This window comes from Lepidothrix coronata, unplaced genomic scaffold (assembly GCF_001604755.1).
Source record: "Lepidothrix coronata isolate B3197 unplaced genomic scaffold, Lepidothrix_coronata-1.0 Scaffold59, whole genome shotgun sequence".
Taxonomy (NCBI): Eukaryota; Metazoa; Chordata; class Aves; order Passeriformes; family Pipridae; genus Lepidothrix; species Lepidothrix coronata.
Window position 1 is genome coordinate 748,091 of NW_016690239.1, and position 19,238 is coordinate 767,328.

At 40.2% G+C, this 19,238-nt stretch overlaps 2 protein-coding genes across 4 annotated transcripts in view; both read right to left on the minus strand.

Moving 5' to 3' along the window:
• Positions 1 to 11,804, minus strand: part of RSU1 (Ras suppressor protein 1) — a 104,795-nt gene extending 92,991 nt beyond the window's left edge. Inside the window, exons 1-2 of one of the 3 annotated variants that reach the window (XR_001875178.1) lie at positions 8,977 to 11,804; positions 5,002 to 5,113 (exon numbers count right to left, since the gene is read on the minus strand). Coding sequence is in view for 2 of the 3 variants with exons in the window: in XM_017817198.1 (XP_017672687.1) it covers positions 5,002 to 5,113; positions 8,977 to 8,994 (130 nt within the window). In the remaining variant the exon portion in view is untranslated. Of the gene's footprint in view, positions 1 to 5,001; positions 5,114 to 5,375; positions 5,509 to 8,976 lie in introns of those variants that run through there. The other 2 variants (XM_017817198.1, XM_017817199.1) reach the window with 2 other exon arrangements.
• Positions 11,805 to 11,923: 119 nt separating this feature from the next.
• The window catches only part of CUBN (cubilin), a 149,268-nt gene continuing 141,953 nt past the window's right edge, over positions 11,924 to 19,238 (minus strand). The window contains exons 59-66 of the mRNA XM_017817059.1: positions 18,665 to 18,870; positions 17,671 to 17,833; positions 17,025 to 17,233; positions 16,204 to 16,351; positions 15,905 to 16,086; positions 14,674 to 14,839; positions 12,648 to 12,883; positions 11,924 to 12,252 (exon numbers count right to left, since the gene is read on the minus strand). Of these exons, the coding sequence (XP_017672548.1) occupies positions 12,145 to 12,252; positions 12,648 to 12,883; positions 14,674 to 14,839; positions 15,905 to 16,086; positions 16,204 to 16,351; positions 17,025 to 17,233; positions 17,671 to 17,833; positions 18,665 to 18,870 (1,418 nt within the window). The 3' untranslated portion in view covers positions 11,924 to 12,144. The remainder of the gene's footprint in view (positions 12,253 to 12,647; positions 12,884 to 14,673; positions 14,840 to 15,904; positions 16,087 to 16,203; positions 16,352 to 17,024; positions 17,234 to 17,670; positions 17,834 to 18,664; positions 18,871 to 19,238) is intronic.

Here is a 19,238-nt window from a genome sequence, read left to right on the forward strand (position 1 = left end):
TTGTCGGAGTCCATAATGAACTTCATTACATTAAGACCATCAATCCTCACCAAGTGCCTTTTAATAAGCAGCTAGAACAACTTGAGAAACTACATGAGGAAAGCTCAAATTTAGTTCATATAACCACCAATATGATAGGACTTTCTTAACTCTTTTCTGCTCATGAACTACCTCTTCCATGAGAATATGACTTCTATGAATTTGTTAATGCTAAGGCTAGACACGTCCAAGGTATCAAAATAAAAGAAAGTTTTCAAGGTAGTGACAGGAAATGGTAATGTCTTCCCCTTGCCACGCTCCACTAAGTGAAACACCCATTATAAGCATACAAATCAGAATGACAACTCACATGGACTAAGAAAAGTGCTGAGGATTTGCTTTTCTGTGCTCAAGATGTAATTCAATATTTAAAAGAAAAGCATGCCAAATAATATTTAACTCATACAAGAAACCAGCTCATAAAGAGACATCACTCGCATGCGACATCACTCGCATGCAACTTATTTGCACCACAGAAATATAAAGTCACCGAACTGCCCCAAATGCTAGACAGCAGCACACATGCACTGCAAGCTACCTTTACATAAAATATCTGGATGACACTACTCAACCTATTTTTTTTTTATAAAAGGAAAGAATAAACAAACAAAAAAACTCCATCCCCCTGCCAAAAAACAAAAATCAACAAAAACCCAACTAAACCCAGGGTAAAATAAATTACAAAAAAAGAAAACAAAAAACACCCACAAAACAGGAAGACCCCAGCAATCTTGCTGAGCCAAGATAAGGCATTGTCTGTCCCACTGGAGGAAGTTAATGCAGGATGAGCATTTCAGTATTGTTACAGTAGGTTGCCTCTTCATCTTCTGTGCTTTGGTTATTTTAGGAATGAACAATTATATCAACACTAACTTTCTGATAAATAATTCTAGGCATGTTAATTCCTACCACACAAGCATGTACTTTATGCAAAATATGAATATCTTACAGATGGAATGATAACGAGAGCAAATTAACACTTACAGAGTAAATCTCCCTGACAACAGAACAGATGCCTCAAGTTATTTGGGCAAAATAATTCCTTAATTCATAGCTTCTTCATATCAGCCTCTTAAAAGACACTTACATTAGACTGGTCCATACTCCCACAAACAATTCCATAGCTGTTGATGGCTGCTCAAAGTTCTACCAATAAGTGTTCTAACCACTGCTAGGCTAGGGGAAGGGCACATCATTCTCTATGTGCTGAATTTGCTTGTTCACCCTACAGGGTGCCTATTGGTGCTCTCTACCGTTACCCGTCCATAGTGGGTGCTTTATAAACAAAGGTCATCTATTTATGTCATAATATGAAATAAAAAAACCCAAACCAACACCATAGAACACTTCCACAGGGCAAGATATTTTTTAATACTATTTGTGTATGGAGGATGCACAACTATAGTGCGTATATGTGCTCACAAATGGTATAACATTTCTTTTATTACATGCTGGAATAATAATAGTCTTTAATGCTTGAAACTGTTTCACACGGTCTTTGAATTAATATGACAAGCTAAAGCACAGAACACTCAGATCAAGGGATATTTTCTGTCTCAAATGAAATCTCTTTCCTACAGAACTACTCTGAAAAGAGCTTTCTTGTATTAACAATTCTGAAAGCATCAAAAATTTAGGTGCTCTAAAAGCCTGTAATACAATTCTAGTTTGTACTTTAAGTCATTAGAAGGCAACATGGAAGTACCTGGATTTGAGGGACATTGCAAAAATAGAACTCTATTTCTAATGACATTAATGAACTCCTGGGCAAGGAGTGGTTAAGGAACTCCTGAACTTTTCTTTGGGAATCTGAATGCCACATTACAAATAAGCTGGTAACTCCACTCTTGCTAAACACAAAAGTGGGAAGAGATGCAAAGGTTGCCAAGATGTAAAGGTCTAAGCTAGCTTAAGACAGCTTCAGATACCAAGTGTCAATCTCTTTTCAGATAGAAGTATTGCATCTTGATTTGGAAAGAGACATTAGTATTTGACAGAGGCAAATGTTGTCTGTTTTGTATCTCCCACAGCTGCTACAGAGGGTGGAAGTCAAGGCAAAAGAAAATACAAGTGGTGACTGCCTTGTACTGTAGCAAGTAATTCATTAGACTGAAAAGAGAAGCCAGAAGAGAATTGTATCCAAGCCCTTTGCTCCTCTCTGCCCCCATATAACACCAGTTTTCTATGTCACATTTTGTTGGTTTTTGTTTTTTTTTAAACACACATGACAAGAATAGGTCTACACCTAAGGAGAAGGACTGGCACACCAAACAGATGTTGCATGGTACTCTACTTCCAAATCCTTGTGCTTGCAGTAACTCTAAGTGAATTAAGAAAGCTTAAATACAAGTTCACTAGTCACTCTGCAGCAAGTACTCAAACATGCAGTGGGGCAAGGCTTGTTCCTTTCCTTGAAGAGTAAGGACTATAGCGAGCAGCTTACCTTTAAGAGTTACTGGCCCCTGTGGTAGGGGCATTTACCATCACTAAATAATTACATGAGACGAAATCTTTATCAGGGGTTATTGAACACAGTAACTTAGGCATATCCTCCAAGCTACCAAGTCTTTAGACCTCAAATAGCTAAAAATGTTCCCTCCAATCATAGCCTAAACTTCTGCTTATCTCTGAACCTCTACTTGTGGCCCTTCTAAAAGACAAAATGCTGTGAAAGAACAGTTGCTGGGCATGAATAGTGATGGTTGCTTTTAACAGAGATCTTTATTTTGTGAAAAAAAAAATAAATTAAAAAAGTTGCTGAAAAGGCAAGCTTTAACACTGCCCTGGAAAGATACCCAACACACCAAGAAAGGAAGGTACCATGTCAGACTCATGTAGTTTCCATGCCACTTCTGAGAGCCAGAGACAACCAAAATACCCAATCTATACTAGAAAAGACCACCCATTCAGAGTCAGATGACAGGGTTTGAAAACAACACATTTAACATTTTCTCAAACTGTTACCAAAAATTCAGAGGTAATACCTATTCATTACCTTTTTAAAGGCATATCTGGCAGAACGTATTCCTCATCCAGAAAGTGAATATCTTGACTATAAAAAAACAAACAAAAAACCAAAACCAAACCAAACACTAAAAAAACCAAACTGAAACAAAAACCCCAACTTACGTTTTCTCTGTCAGGGAGCAAAGTAAATGAATAATAAATTAACTTAACAGAAATCAGTCATCATTTCCTCCTTTCCTAACTTTCATCTCAAACTGGAGAAGGGCCCAAATCCCCATGCTAGATCAAGTCACTCAGTGTGCACCAGGAGTATCTGCACACAGACTTCTCTGATGCAGTGCAGCCTAATCAGGGTACCACGACTCTACACTTCATGTAAGGAGCTCCCTGTCAAAGACACCTCAGATGCTTAATTAGCAGCCTGGTATCAAGGACTATCTGTGGACCACAGTGTCCCACCTTGTGGTCCCTGGCTCTGCCTGAAAAACAAACCCAAAACAGTCTTTGCACAAGAAAAGCTTTTTTTCTTTTTAGCGTTACCAACATGCTTCAACATTATCTTTTTTCCCCACCTAAAGATCAAAGCTGACTAATTAATTATGTGTTTAGTGTTGATAACAGGCGCCAAGCCTATTTAACAAAACCAACTGTTACAAGTATTCTGTTGCTGCCCCACACACTCAACATCTATTGCTACCTGACAGGTATAAATATAGTTCTGAAAACTGATCTGTTAATGCGAGCTAAACACTACTTTGCCTCAAATAACTGCCCGTCCAATAGAAATACAAAGAAGCTTTTTATTTAATGTGAGTTCACATGTACAGTCTTTACAACATCATCTTCCCAAAATCCCACACACAACCCAGACGCAGGAAAAGAATTAGTACATGATGAAGATTTCAGTACAGAACCTAGTTCTGTTAAACTGGACTTAAGACTTCATCTTTTACTGATGTGACTGCAGGTACCTTGGTGTGCTCCTGACTCTGCAGGTAATGGCAAACTGGTACTGAGCTATACTCATGTCCATCTTATAAGAAGAGTTATGTACATTTGCTCCTGGCTGCTATCAAATTTAACAAACATGGTAAAGAGGTAAACCAGGATAGTTACAATTTTAAGTACCTGGGTTGGTTGAGATTTTGCTTTTTTGTCTCAAAACTTCATGCATTCAGGAAAATTTCAGACTGTGGCACACTACAACCAATCACAACTTTAACTCCCTGCATATTGGCTGTGCCATAGCATCATGTGCATTTTCAGAAAAAGCAAAAGTAAGGGAAAGGCACCTGACTCTTCATTTATGTGTTCTCCAGAACTGTGACAGCATGCTGTTATTGGTATCTTGCATTTGATGTAAATTAACCACAGCAAATGCAACATACCAGCAGCAACATCCTGTCACGGTTCAGGAAGCATGTGCAATCATTTAATATCTGAAGTATGCTGCTGTATTTGTAATACAGTGCTACTGTCCTCTCCTTCAGACACCAGCCACGCATAGTCCCAGGGTGATGTCACCCTATCCCTTCCTAAAAACTGTGGAGATGCTGCTTGGCTGATGTTTTTGTTTCGGTAGCAAGGCGGAGAGGAGGCAAAGTCTTCCCATCACTCAAGTGCCAGAATGCCAGCAGTGCGACAGGGAACGCTGAGCGCTGCAGGTGCCGGGAGGGAGCCCCGGCTCCCCACGCCGGTCCCTCCGGTGCAGGGCTCCCCTGGACATACACGGCTCCCCGCGGTGCTGACGGGAGCCTGAAGCGGGGCGTGTTCCCCTGCCCACGGATCTCTCCCGAAGCCCCCGGTGTCCAAAGCGTCAGGTCTGCCCTGCACGGAGGAGGCTCGGGCGACCTGCCCGGGGCAGCGGGTCCGGGGCAGAGGCCGGAGTGGGGCGGGGCGGCCGGTTCCCCCCGGCCCCGGCCCCGGGCGGCGGCCCCGGCTCGCCCCGGGACAAATAAGGAAGTTTCCGCGCTGTGCCCGCCCGCCAGTACCTACACAGGCCAGGCACGTCCAGCATGCTGGAGATGCCCCGGTCGCACATGTCCACCTCGGGCTGGTTCTTCTCCCTGCTCTCCTCCACGATCTTCTTCAGCGACTTGGACATGGTCTGGGAGGGGCAGAAACGGACACCGTGAGCCGGCCGAGGCTCCCACCGGGACAGCGCCGGAATGGCCCCGAGGGGTCCGAGGGCAGCGAGCCCGCCCGTTCCGCGCCGCCGGCGGGCCCCGTCCCGTCCCATCCCGTCTCGCCGCGCCCGCCCCAGCCCAGCTCAGCCCAACCCAGCCCAGCGGAGCACTGGCCGGGATGCCGGTCGCCCTCTCGCCCCCGCGCGGAGGGACAGGCCCGCCGCTGCCCCCGAGGGGACTCACCGCGCTGTGGTGCGGCGGGACGCGAGGGGATACGGCGGGACACCAGGCAGGACACAGCGGGATCGCGGGGCGAACAGCGGGCGGATCCCGGCGGATCCCTGCTCTGCACGCGCCCGCCCCGCCCCGCCGGGCCCCGCCCGCCGCCTCCCGCCCCGCCCGCGCGCGCAGGCGCAGCGCAGCTCCCGCCCCGGAAAGCGGGGGCGCGGCCGTGCCCTGAGGGAGCGGTCGGGACAAGGGGAGTTTAGGATCCGGTGAAGTTGGCAAAGGCTTTCTGAGGGAAAAGACATTATCAAAAAACCCAACCAAGCAAACAAAAGGGAACATTGAATCAGCGGTTTCCATTTCTTAAGGTGCCTTCGTGGATTGTCTACTCAGTTCTAGTTGCAAACCTAGTGACAAGGCTGGACCCAGGTTCTGAGCACTTTTAGTTGTCACACCATGATGTTGGAGTCACAGCCTTACTGCCCAGAATATATTTATGCTGTAACATCTTTGATAGGAGATAAGAAGCTCCTACTTCCTGTTGTTACACAGACATGGAAGCTCAGAGCAATTAATGGCAAAATCTATAAAATTACCTAAGGCTAGGCTACCTGTTGAGAACCAAAGCTTTGAATTTTGCATATGTGCTCCCTGATGTTAGCCTAAAATAATAAGCTAGCCGAAAGATGATGAGTGGGAATGTGCCTAAGCCAGCAAATAACAAACTTTCTGGAGGCACAACTTCAACTTTACCTTTTTTAGGAATGTAAGGATTTAATTAATGGGCTGCCATTAATGGTGACAGTCAGGGCATTTTCTTAGACACCCAGATGGTGTTTACTACCTTGAGCCTTTCCTGTAGCTACAGGCTGCCTTCAGGTCTTTCTTACAAGACACAAGTGGAAGACCTTCCTTTTATCCGGATTTCTCAGCACAGAACACACTGTCACTCACATGCACAAGACAATGATATACAGCTCTTTTTTGTCTCTAGGAGCATGAATCTGGATCCCTTTTCTGTCTAAGAAAATGCCCTGACTGTCACCAGTCAGTTGTCCCAAAGATGTAGGTGCTAACATGTCTGCAGTTCTTATTTCAGAGAGAATGATTGCAGGTTTCATTCAGTAGCAAAGGCTCAGGCAGATTTATTGTCTATAAATATGGTCCTAACTTCCTTATTCCAACAAACAGCACATGTGACTGTAACAAGATACTCACAAAACAATGTTTTTGTGGCTAATGCAAAGCTCACCTGGCTTCTCTCTGCCCTGCTTATGCAGTGATCAGAACATTGTACGTTGCCTAGATATCCACATTCTTCCCCTACCATAGAAATATTGAATTACTCCTCACTTAATAAACATATTTTCATTACTCCCTTTTGTGAGGATTGTGGTGTTTTTTTTACCATCCTCCTAATTTCATTATCCTGTTGTTAGGTAACAAGTTCATCTATCACTCATACCTTCTATGCAAGCTACTTTGGTTCCTGCTTGAGCAAACCTTTTGTCTGAGTAAGGGCACAAATCCATACCCGTCAGGTCCGTGCTGGATTTGGCAGAGGAGTTGCTGTCGAGCTTTGCTTTTAAAGTTTGTCAGCATCTTGTGGAGCACTAAATACCAGTTGTCTGAGAAGGAGTGGGAAAGAAGGTTCAGAAGCCACACTGTCCAAGGGTCAGGTCATTTCTTGGTCGTGAAAAATTATGCACATTTTCCCTTCAGCAGTCAAACTCGTGAAGAGTCATTTCCTGCAGGGGGCCTATGCCACTGCAGTAACCCAGTGGCCCCTCTCTTATCCCCCACCACCTCTACCAGTCCATCAAGTTCTTCTGTAACCCCTTTAGCCCCAAATATCCTTAACTCCTGCTGTATACCCCCTGCTAGAGGCTGGTCAGCCTGTGCCTGGGGACCAGCCAGTGGAGCTCTCCCCACATGTACAGTGCTTGAGCTCACAGTACAGGCTTTTCCAATTTAGGCCATCAAGCTACTGATTTTTTTGCTTATGAAACAGCTACAAAATATCTTTGCTATCTGTCAGATTTGTTCTAAATCTGTCACTTGGCTTAAATGTGATATGAGCAGATGCCTAAATTCTTTGCAGAGGCTGGTGTATGCCTTCTGTCCTTAGGACAGCAAGTTGAAGTAGGTGACTATGAGGTAGATATATGGCCAGGACTGTATGACAGAGCTGCAGCTGCCCTGTAGTGGTCAGAGGAGGGAAAAGTTGCCCCTGCAACAGTGCTCCCAGCCTGCTCTGATCAGGCAGTGAGTGCTGGATGTGGCTCCCACTGCTTCCTTTCACTATGCTGGGAAGCAGCAAGGGGATCAGTGGCTCTGCCCCCGCCCTTGCTCTCACTGTCCTAGGTAGTTCTTCCAACCAAGGAATCGAGGTTTTGCATTATTATTCTATTTTTATCTTTTTTCCCCTCCAAGAAAAGCTATGATAATGGACAACATTAATGCAGGGTTAGCATGTGCTCAAAGCGATACAACAGCAACATGCCCCTGCAAAACCACTTGCGTACTTTTGGGCAAGGCTACTACAAATGTATCCATCACCATTACACTAAGTAAGTGTGATAAGTGGCATGCAATATTTATTTTGCTGATCTTTTTCTTATAAAAGCAAAATTTGGCCTCTATTTTAATTATCACTTAATAAACATTTTAAAAATTTACTTGTTAGTAACCCTGTATTGTTGCAGTGGTTCTGTATTATGAACAGTAGCCAATCCTATGAATTTTTGTTGCATTTCATTTAAATTAGGACTGCAGAATAATTCTGTAGTTTAGTTCAGCAGTTGACAAAAAATAATTATGCTAAATATGTTAATTCTGATGCCTAGGACACTTATCCTGAGTTGTTATGGGAAACTTAGACACCCCCTCCTTTGCTTTATGAACCAATTGAAAACTGTTTTTCAGTTAAAATTGCTTTGAAAATTTAACTAAAATTAGCTAATGTTTTAAATTGACCAGCACCATGATTTCTAGCATTTCAGCTGAATATCTTCTGTCTTCTTTACTTCAGGTAACTATAGTCCTAACAATATCTCATTGTGGTATTACTTGTTATTTATTGTTTATAAAGAATAGTCCTGTCACATGGGAAGGGCAATTAAAAACACTGTTATGGACCTTTTAGTTCTTATTCTTCAAATCCTGGTCTTCAGAGGGCTTACCATTCATATGTAACTGCCGCATAAAATTACCTTTATATAAGAATAAATATCTATACTAACAAGCAGAAGACGATTTATGTATAAAATGAAAACATGCAGGCTCTAGGAAGTGAAAATATGCACTTCATTATCTGTGCTTTGTCATTGACAGGGAGAGGTTGTAGTTGTGCAGGTATCATAATATGGACATGCAGCATTCACAACAATGACATTATCTATAAAATAGCAATGTGCACAGACATAAAAGCAAAGATATTCATGGCAGCATTGTGAGTGAAACTATAAATCTTATTAAACACAGATTTTGTCTTTTGAATCGTACGCTGCAAAAAGCACATAGAAGTTTCATGGAATAATTCTTTTTAGATTATCTGTTTAGTTCTTCCTGTTTGCATTTTCTGTGCATTCATTTTAAAGCGTTTTAAATTACTCCTTACCTTCCAAGATAGAAACATGGCTTAGCACTAGCTCTCTCCTCTAAGGACCTCCACTTTAATACTTCTGCAGTTGGTACTTCTGTTGTGGTTCCTCATATAAAATGTTAGAGGACAGCAGTGGGTTACTTTGTTCCTGTTTTTTTAAAAGAATGGGTTTGATAATTTACTCTAATTTTAGACTTTGACTATTTTTGGTGAGAGTCAGTTGGGCTAGATCAATTGAACCTTGTACCAGGAGCTTCATTCAACAGTCTTCATGAGCACAAATTCTCTGCTGGACTTTCTTTTTTTTTTTTTCTCTAAATAACCTCGTGCATTTTGCTCATTTGTAAATAAAATTATGCATGAGTATTGAATATTTCTAACATTTAAAGATGCACCAATCATTACTTATTGTTAGACTAAAAAAAAACTTAAAAATTTCTCTTCCTCCCATTCCCAGTGCTCTTCAGTCTTTCATTCTGCAGAAGTTCAATGATTCTATAAAATTTGCTATTGTGACCAAAGGTCTTGCCAAGAGCAAGCATTTATCATATCAAAAGATGTCCAATAGCATTTAATCTGCTTTAAAGTGAAACATGTTTTTTTTCTTAGTGAGATCAGCCTTTTTGAAGTACAGATTTCAGCAAAGTCACCAGTTCAGCTAGAGTTGCCCTCTAGAGCTTAAGGACAAAGGTTGTGTTACCAGAATGGCCTCATGCACATCACAGCCCACCAGATCATGTCTGCATACCAGTCCCTAAGCCAGCAGGAGGCCAGCCCCAGTTCAGCAAGCACCGGGACTGGGGTGTCCTTGGGAAACTTTGTCTTTAAACTGTATCACAAGTGACTGATATCAGTCTCAAAAATCCACTAATGAACTTCATTCATTAAAACCACGTACAGGTTTCCGTTTGTCAGTTTATGCTCTGTCACACTCCCGACAAAGCCAAGGTTTAATGTGAGAACTCATTTCTGACAGGACTGATCCACTTTTAACAGGAGCAATCAATGGACCACAGAACACTGCCTGCAGTGGCAGGGAGTTGTTTAGAGAGACATACCCTTCCCTTTCATCTGTGGCTTCCAGCCAAGCTGTGCTCCAGGCTGCAGCAGAAATGCAGAAAAGGACAACATTCCTGTCAAGCCAATTCTTGCCTAAAATCTGATGTTTCCATTCCAGCCACCTACCAGCAAGTGACAGCAACCAGATATTGAGGGGATTCTCTGCCCTGCACCAACTGCGCCAAATCCATGGGGATTCATAGGAAGATCAGAGCCAAAACAGACATTCATAGCCCTGTGATGCAGGAAGAAATACAGTCCTTCTTATCTTTGTAGGCAAATAACTCAATCCATGCTTGATTGCACTTGGAGTGACTTACACATTGCTGTCTTTAGAATTTATTTTGTGGCTTCATCTCCAGGCAGTTCAGATGTTTCTTTCTTTACTGCTTGCTATCCCCTGTAGTGAGTTTTAATAAACAGTATGGACAAAGATTGTATCATCCTTTGATTGCAAATATGCCATCAGTTTGGAAGTGGACTCAGAGCAAAAGTTTTCTGGACTACTAAACTGAAAATGTTTTATTTGACATTAGGGTCTTTTTATATCTTCCCTTATTAGAGGAATTTTCTGTTTTGCTAGCAGCTCAGCAGAACAAATGTCTGCCAGTTTGATCCCACACCAGGTATTTCTCCTTTTTCCATTTTATATTTAGGCATGTTAGCAGGAGTATCACCTGGACACAGGCTCAGTTTTTCTTAGTCCTTGTACAATTTTAAAATGCTGGCTTACATCTCATTCTGTTGGCCAGTGGGAATTAACAGGTTTCTCTCTTTCTAACTTACCATCAGAGGATTTTGAGTTGTATTTTGTATCTTGTCCTTTTTGCCTGCTTTGTTTTTTCTACATTTTATTTTAACCAGAATAGCTGCTCAGCTGCTATAAAGTTTTATGTGTTTGTGGAATGGTGGCATTTTGGCCTTCACTGTGAAATCTTCAAAGAGTTCCTAGATTTTGTTAAAACTGCCATTTATACTTTATTGTCATTTCATAATTAATTTTTGCTATAGTCACATTAAGGAATTGCTTTCACTGTGAATGACTCTTTGTAATAGTTGTGAAGTGAGAGTTCTGATAAGGCCCATGTTCCTTTGCTGTGGTTCGACTTTCTCTTGCCTGTCCTTCACAGTTGACATTCAGGAAATGAATTGGTCATTTGCTCTGGGTTGTGACAAAAAATGTTTCATCGTGGGAAACAGTATACTCTGTATGCCCTGTCAACAACGTCTTTTATATTTGATGTGTGTTAGCCCAGGGAAAGGAAAATTTAATTGTAGTCAAAGATTAATTGATATTTCTATGACTGCCCTATTCTGAAGTTATATCTGTTTCATAAATGTCTAGGAAGTTGCCTAAAAGTTGACTAAAAAGGTGACATAGTTGGTAAAGACTCAGAAGTTTTTCATATTCAGTTGTAAAATAGATTTAGAAGCCTGAAAATATAACTCAATAAGTATAATTACAGACATTTGTATATATTGAACCTAGGGCTCTGATCCTGACATTACTTCTTAATGTGGTTAAGATTTAGAACCACGTCACGTCCTTGCTGTGTTAAACTTCAGTAAATGCTCAAGTGCTGATTCACCCAGGTTCTTATATCCAATGCACATATTACTGAAAGTTCTTCAGCACAGTTAGGTGTGTAAGAGGCTGTAGGACAGGGGCATTTTTTGCAATTTCTCATCTTATCCAATTTGAATAAAACTTGAGCTGACATTTTCAGGGGCGCTTGGAACAAAACCACATAACTTCAGAGCAACATAAAGAAAATTTCATATCTTTGGTCCTCTTATAAATTTCATGTTGAAGTTTTATCCCAGCTAATTCACTTTTTATAGCATTAATTGTAAAACTTTGAAATTATGTAGAAGAATATAAAAAGTATATTGCAAAAACTCCTTTTCCCTGGGTAGATAATAGTTTATTGTCAGTACAACAGGAGATCACTTTTTTCTTTTTTTTGACAGAATCCTAAATTCATAACAGTAACACTTACAGTAACTTTTAAAAGGCCTTACTTCAGCTGCAGTTGTCATCACTGGATTTCAAACCTCCTTTATAATCTAAAATCTCTTCAGTATAGCAAGGAATGGTAATATGTATTTCTCATAAACAGTGTTCTAGCTTGCCCAGCTTAACTGGAATCCTGATGGTAAAGTCACATATTCAGCATGAAATTTTATATAGACTTGATGAGATGTAGCAGTAAATGGAGCGATGTTTGTATCCTAAAATTCAAGACAAGAAAAATGAAAAGCATTAGAGAAAGTGAAGATCGTTTGGAAGAGCCACTGAGAGTGTTAAAACTGAGGCACATATTGGATCATAGATTGAAAGAGGCCTCAGGTCTGTGGTAGATACTGCTGCTGCATTTCTCCCTCAGGGTATTGCAACTATTTAAATCACAAATACAACTAAATATGGAGCAAACTAGCTTGATGTCTCCCACTAGATGTCACTGCACGGTCTGAATTGGAAGGCTTCTAAGGTGCTTCACATGCTTTGCGCCTTCACTTCCACTCATGTGGAATTCATACCAGAATTAGGGAAACAGTCTTGTATATTGAACAGTAAATAATCATTTTAACCCCTTACAGGGTCACAGACAGAAGGCAATACATACCATCCCACAGTATGGCCCGACAGGGGGGTAGCTGGCATCTGGCCCATTGTAGAGGATCAGATAGTTGCTGCTGCAATCCCCTGGGTCATCGATGCTGATGAAATCAAAGTTCACTGTGACAATTCGTCCCTGGGGCACAGCAAGGGCCCACTCACAGTCAGTGTTGTTGGGGTAAGTTGCTGGGTAGCTGGGACTGGCAAAAGAGCCAGTGGTGCCATATAATGTTCCTCCACATCCTGGAAGCAGACATTGTTAACTGGCCTAGAAGGCTTAATTTCACAAAATAATACATCATTTAGTACATTAGTACAGTATTGGTAGTATCACTGAAAAACACAGACACTGTGAGCTGTAACAACTAATGTGGATAACAGCACTATTCCAATAAGAGACAAAACTGAGGGTCTAGCTTCAGCAGCCTGAGAAAAATATGCAATGGGCATCACTGAATATTAAAAACCAAAGTGCCTTGGTCAGTTCAGTTCCCAGCTACTCAACTAGAGATGAATTCTCTTTGACTGTTCTTCATGAAAAGTAGTGAATCCTCATCTGATAGAAAAATATAGAGAACAACTCAGATAAAATAGTTGTATTCAGTAAACTAAAGGCCATTTATACAAAAATTCCATCTTCAACAGTGGGCAGAATCAAATGACCTGGGAAAAATGCAAGTTTATAGAGTAAAAATGTGCAGGTCATGCCTCAGATTACTTTCACAGTCTCCAAGAATTTTCAGCTCACAGCTCTCAGAGGTGGAATCTTTCTATTCAGTGTTTATCAAATGTCTTCCATGAATTTGTGTGGGTAGTTTTTGAATCGATGTAAATTTGTAGTATGCTATGGGGAGGAGCCCCACAGCTTAACTGCATACTATGTCAAGAACTGGTTTGTTTAGTTTGTTTTGAACCTGCTGACTCCTGGCTGTATCTGATGGCTTCTAGTTCTTCTATGGGAAAAGTCAATGAACAGTTGATCGCTAGTTATCATCCAATATCACTCAGTTTTATAGACTTCAGTAGTTTCTTAACTAGATTAACAAGTCTCAGCATCCTTCATACAGAAGCTATTTTTTATGTTGAGCCCTTTTTTAATCCTAATTTTTATAAGAGGAGAAGACCAGAACTGTGTACATCATTCAGTTTATGCATGAGCTAAGGATTTATACAGTGGCTTTCTATTTCTTCTCTCTTCCTTTCACAACAATTCCTATCATTCTGCCAGCCTACTTGACCCTTAGTGAGCAGTCAGCTTTTCTTTTCATGAAACTATTTTACACCTAAGGTCTTGCTGTTGAGTGCTAAAAGTCAACTCAGTGCTAATATTTTTGTATGTAAAGTTAGGGTTGTCTTTTTTTTGACCACATTTTTCATTGACACTTTACTACACTGAGCTTTATCTACCTTTTCATCATTAGGCCACTCAGTACTTTATAGTTATTCTGCAGTGCTTTTCATCTGGTCATGAGCTCTCCTACCTACAGTAACTCAGTGTCATGAACAAACTATTACCCAGCTGTTCACTGCCATTTCATAAGACATTTTTGAGTGTGTCTGTGATATAGTCATCACACATTATAGTTAGTTTATTGTCTTGGGGCAAATTTCAGTCTTCTTCAGGCTTAGCAGTGCCTAGATCCTAGGGCATATCACAACTGGACTATTAACGAGGCAGGCTGAGTCACCACCACCGCTGCCACTCTGTGGATTCCAAGGTAGATGTTCCTGATATTTTCTGACCTCTCAGTGAAGGAAGTTGATCTTCATCTTAAGTGGACTATATCCTCTGGGGCTGATAAAGTCAGCATTAGAGAGAGGGAATTTCCTCCATCTCATAAAATGAATCTCACCCGCCTGGTCTTGAGGAGCAACTACCTCTCTCCAGTAACCGAATAGGGTGGACTATGTCCTCTGGGGAAGGTCTAAAGTGCTGATGAGTCAGAGTCCAAAAATAGCAGAATTCCATATTGCTGCATTTTCCTTCTATGTAGGAAGGAAAATGTAGAATTACTTTGTAATTACAGCCTTACCACTTGACGATGAAGTCCAAGTAATTTCATATCCATCATGAGCCCCTGAAAAATCACTCTTGAAACGAAGGTAGACAACGTAGTTTTGGGGGAAGATGGGACTGGGCACAGTGTTTCCACAGAACCTGCCAAGTAGTGGTGATTGCACATCACTCCCATTTCTGACCTTCAAGGGACACAAAAAACATTGTCAACATTAAATTCCTATGCCAGGTACACACCAGTACAATTATTCAGTGATACAAGCACAACATAAAATGACAATTATGGTATGTATTCAAGTCACTACATATTTTAATACTGTTATTTTTACTATTATATATTCTTGTATAGAAGGGGAAAAAAGACCATTAACCAGTCTGTCTGAGTTTTGTAAGTAATTGCACAGAATAAGTATCATCAGAAACAAGCAGCTAAATTTTATGGTATGGTACATCTCCTGACTGAAGAAAATTACTTAAATAGTAGCTAAGATGTGCTTTTGCAAACCCATGTTTTACTTTTCATAAGAAATGTTAATATTCCAAATAAAAAGATTAATTCTTTACCCTCTTTTCCCTGGTCACATTAAGACACAGATCATATTACACAGCTCAGATTTAATTTGATTTTTGTCTGAGCTCCAATAATGCTGATCCTCAGATCCATTTCTTGAGACAGTAAAGAGGAAATGAAAAGAGAACTAAATAATGATTCTGCCACAAATATCTGATTTTTCTCATCTGACCAGTGAAGGAGTGAGGATTGCATAGGAGAAGGATATGCGTTTTATTGACACAAAGTACCTTTGCAAGTATCCTACACTTGTCATTAGAGCGCTTTTTTTTTTTAAAGAAAATTAAAAATGCTTTTTTAGGAAAAAAAATATCAAGCAGATGGAATCTACTGCTGGAAAAAAGCACTCATGTTTATGGCTTTCTGTTCATGCATGAAGGTTGATATCGAATGCAAACTATTCCAGATTGCTCTGTTAACTGGGTAACCTCAACAAGCGCTAGGTAAAGATGAGTTAGCTAATAATGAAACTATTTATTCATTGGTTTTGGACTTACTATAGTGGGTATTGTTTAATCTCTTAATATAAGACCTAAGTACCTTTCACCATAAAACTGTAGCAATAAATTAGTCCCTTATGTCAGTTCAGCTCAGACTTGATCGGAGCTTATTAATATTCTTTGAATTCAGCACATTTTGACACAGGCCCACAAAATATGTATACTTGGCTCGATACCTCTAGGAAATCACGTGAACAGTGGATACTGTCTTCCAAACTGAAAGCATGGAAAAAGAGAGATATTGTGTGATTTGGGGGAGCTCGTAGAATGATAGAACAATCCATATTATTGGGGTGACGACCAGGCCAGCCAGGGCTCTTCAGGTAACCAAATGACTGATTATACTCTCTGCTGCAACCTTGAGACAGAAAACCAGAAACATGTAAGGATTTCAGATGTCTGTATTGCTTTTCACTGTATGGCATAAACAGAGGGAATAATGGATAGATTTTTTTAGACATTTCTTCAAGCTTACCTGTAGCTTGATAGGAAAATCTGACTCCGTTATTAATCATGTATTCATCTGACTTGAACGTCACGATGGCAGTGCGATCGTAAGAATAAAATTTGGGGATTGGAAAAGTTTCAGCGCCACAGAATCTATGGACTGACCCTTGGCCATGCTGGAATTGAATACATGTCACAAGTTACTTAATTATATAATTCAGTTTTCTACTTCCTGAACTTGAGGTAAATAAATCTCTCAACAGCTTCTGTACTAACTATGCAATTGTATTTCAAAGTTCTCATGGAAATCACTAAATAATGTTTCAACATTTTATGTTGAATTATTATGAGAAACATATCAAATGTAACAGGTATTGTCATGGTAAAATGAGAAATAACAAAAGAAGGTTTAGAATAATGTAATATAAGGGACATAAACAGTTGGGCTTTTTTTTTGTGGTGTTTTTCACAAACACTCTTCTTGGCATCAGTATTCATTTTTACTATGGTTCTTGCATGGAAGGAAGTAAAATTAGTTTATGGAAACTCACTGTCGGGCAGTATTTTCTGGGTGTTAAGTTTGGCAGAACTGTTACTTGGTGCAAGTGGGAAAAACTGTGTAACACTTACCCAGGTCTAATTCAATCTGTGCACAGTGTGCTTCCATAAGGTCTGTGTACCAGTTAACCCACCTTAGCTGGGGCACAGTGTGTAACGCTTTGGATGTGCTTCTCACACAGTATCATCAATCAATCTATTACCAAATGCTGGGTTTCTCCTTCCTCTCTTTCCAAAGAGGGATGAGAGCTGAATGTGAATGTGGAATGGTATCACCTGTAAATTTCTTACTGTTGGTGAGTCCTGGAGCTCTAGGTAGTTCTGAGAGCAGTCCTGGCTGGAATGGAGGTGGAAGGCCTCTACCTCTACCCTGACTTGCTGTTGCAGAGGGGCATCAATGACCCAAGTACAGAGAGTAAATGGTGGATACTCATTCGGAAAGTTAGGAGATGTTGCAGTCAGGGATGTAGAAGTTGCATTATATATTCCTCCACACAGGCCTGCGTAGAGGAGTAACAAATGCATCAGAGTGAAAACTTTTTAAACTGGGAAAAAATATTTTGTGAGGAAAACTACACTGGTCGATATACTTTTGTATTTACATCTGAGTCTCTAGAAGGAGAAAGAAAGTAAAACACATGCTAATGTTGCCAATGTATGTCATAAAACTCAAATAAATGTTTGTTGCCTATTTGTTAACAATCTGTGAGCATTCCTGTTTTGCACTCCAGACTGACAGTCACCTTACAATCAGTCAAGACCAAGGAGAATTGCACTGGGGTCTAGCAGAGCTGCTTACAGATGCTGTGCTATGGACTATTTTTGCCCTTTCCTGAGCCTTATATCTATGAAAAATTTTGATGAATTACTATTTAAATAGAAATATCCACAAAAGAATCACAACAATATATACGCATACATATATATGAATACGTACGATCCACTGTGACGTAGGTAGCATTGAAACCCTCCCTTTCCACAGAATTGTCTGTGACAAATTTCACAGTCAAGGAATTACGGGTAGAGAGAAAAGGAGCTGGCACTGTAGATCCACAGAATGTGCCAACTAAATTGTCATTTTCATTATCTCCATCATAAAGCTGAAAGAAGAAGAGTATATAAGCCACTAATAGTTTAGGCACAACAAACAAATAAAGAGAAATAAAATTGTATGACCCCTTCTTTTTCTTTTACTTGAAAGTGCAGTATATGCTCTTGTGCTTTAACAGGATGTTCTTGATGACCATAATTATTCACTGCCATATTAACTAATTCTGTTGGACACTAAATCTCATTATGGAACATTCTGGTTCTGTCTCAGCAAATCTATCAAAAAAACTATTATATTTTAATTTGGCATTCCGATTTATTTATTATATGTGAACTCAAAGTGCTTTTCAGTGGGAAGGTTGATTTTATTCATCAAAATGTATAATGAATTCCTAGTTTCATTGAGAATGCCTAATGTTCAACAGGATCTGTAACACTCCTTGGTGGAAATTATTTAGCAGCATTCTGCTATCTGATGTTTTGTATGCTCATCTCCAAGAAAATAGCTTCCACGGGTGAGCAGTGAGCACCAAGACTTGTGTATCCAAAATTTTATGAATTCAAGATCTTTCAACTGTATGATAATGAATCTGCAAGTTTACTTTAAAAGTATTTGAGTTTTGTATTCTGTGAAATAAATACCGATTTATATGGGCAGCCTAAGAAGCATGGCCCCATAACAATGTTAAAACTCTTATTGGTTTCCAAAAAGGCAGAATGACATCTGGAGTAGTAATCCAACCCAATGAAAAAAAAATAATTATGTTAAGCAATTTAATTTCTTCTTAAGACCATTTGCTATTAATTAAGTTAGCCTCATGGAGAAGATAATGGATTGTATACCATTGATATTTTCTTTTTAAAATACACAGATGTCTTACTTTGACATAATCATATCGGCAAATCTGAGCAGTCTGTGCTTCAAGTGCAAATGAAGTGAAGGTGAGGTTGATCAGTTTGTTTACAGGTGCACTTATGGTCCACACACAGTCCAGATTTTTCTCATATCTTCTGGTCACATTGGAGACTGGGGGGCCAAAGGTATAAGCTGAAGCTGTCAAGTAACCACCACAGCCATTCTGAGGTCCTGTTGAAGACAGAGAAGCTTTTTAAAAGCCATTACTGGTATTTATTTAATCTTCAACTCTTTAATGTCAAGCCAGCAGCTTTTTTTTTTTCTATGCTACAGTCCTTTTTACTGTCCTGTCTTGCAAGGACTATCTCAGTGATGAAAAGACTTTCAACACAGAGAGATATGAATCACAATTGGATTTCATGGAGTGAATTAAGAAAGGCTCATGTCTTCTGGTAAGTATAAAAACAGTATCTATTTTGAAAATGTAGCAAGAGGTTTTTTAAAAGGGACTGTAAGAAGACAAAGGACAGAAATGAAACAAAAGAGCAGTGGTCCGAAGGCCTTTGGAAGGGATTCTTGCCAGCCGGTGAGAATATTTG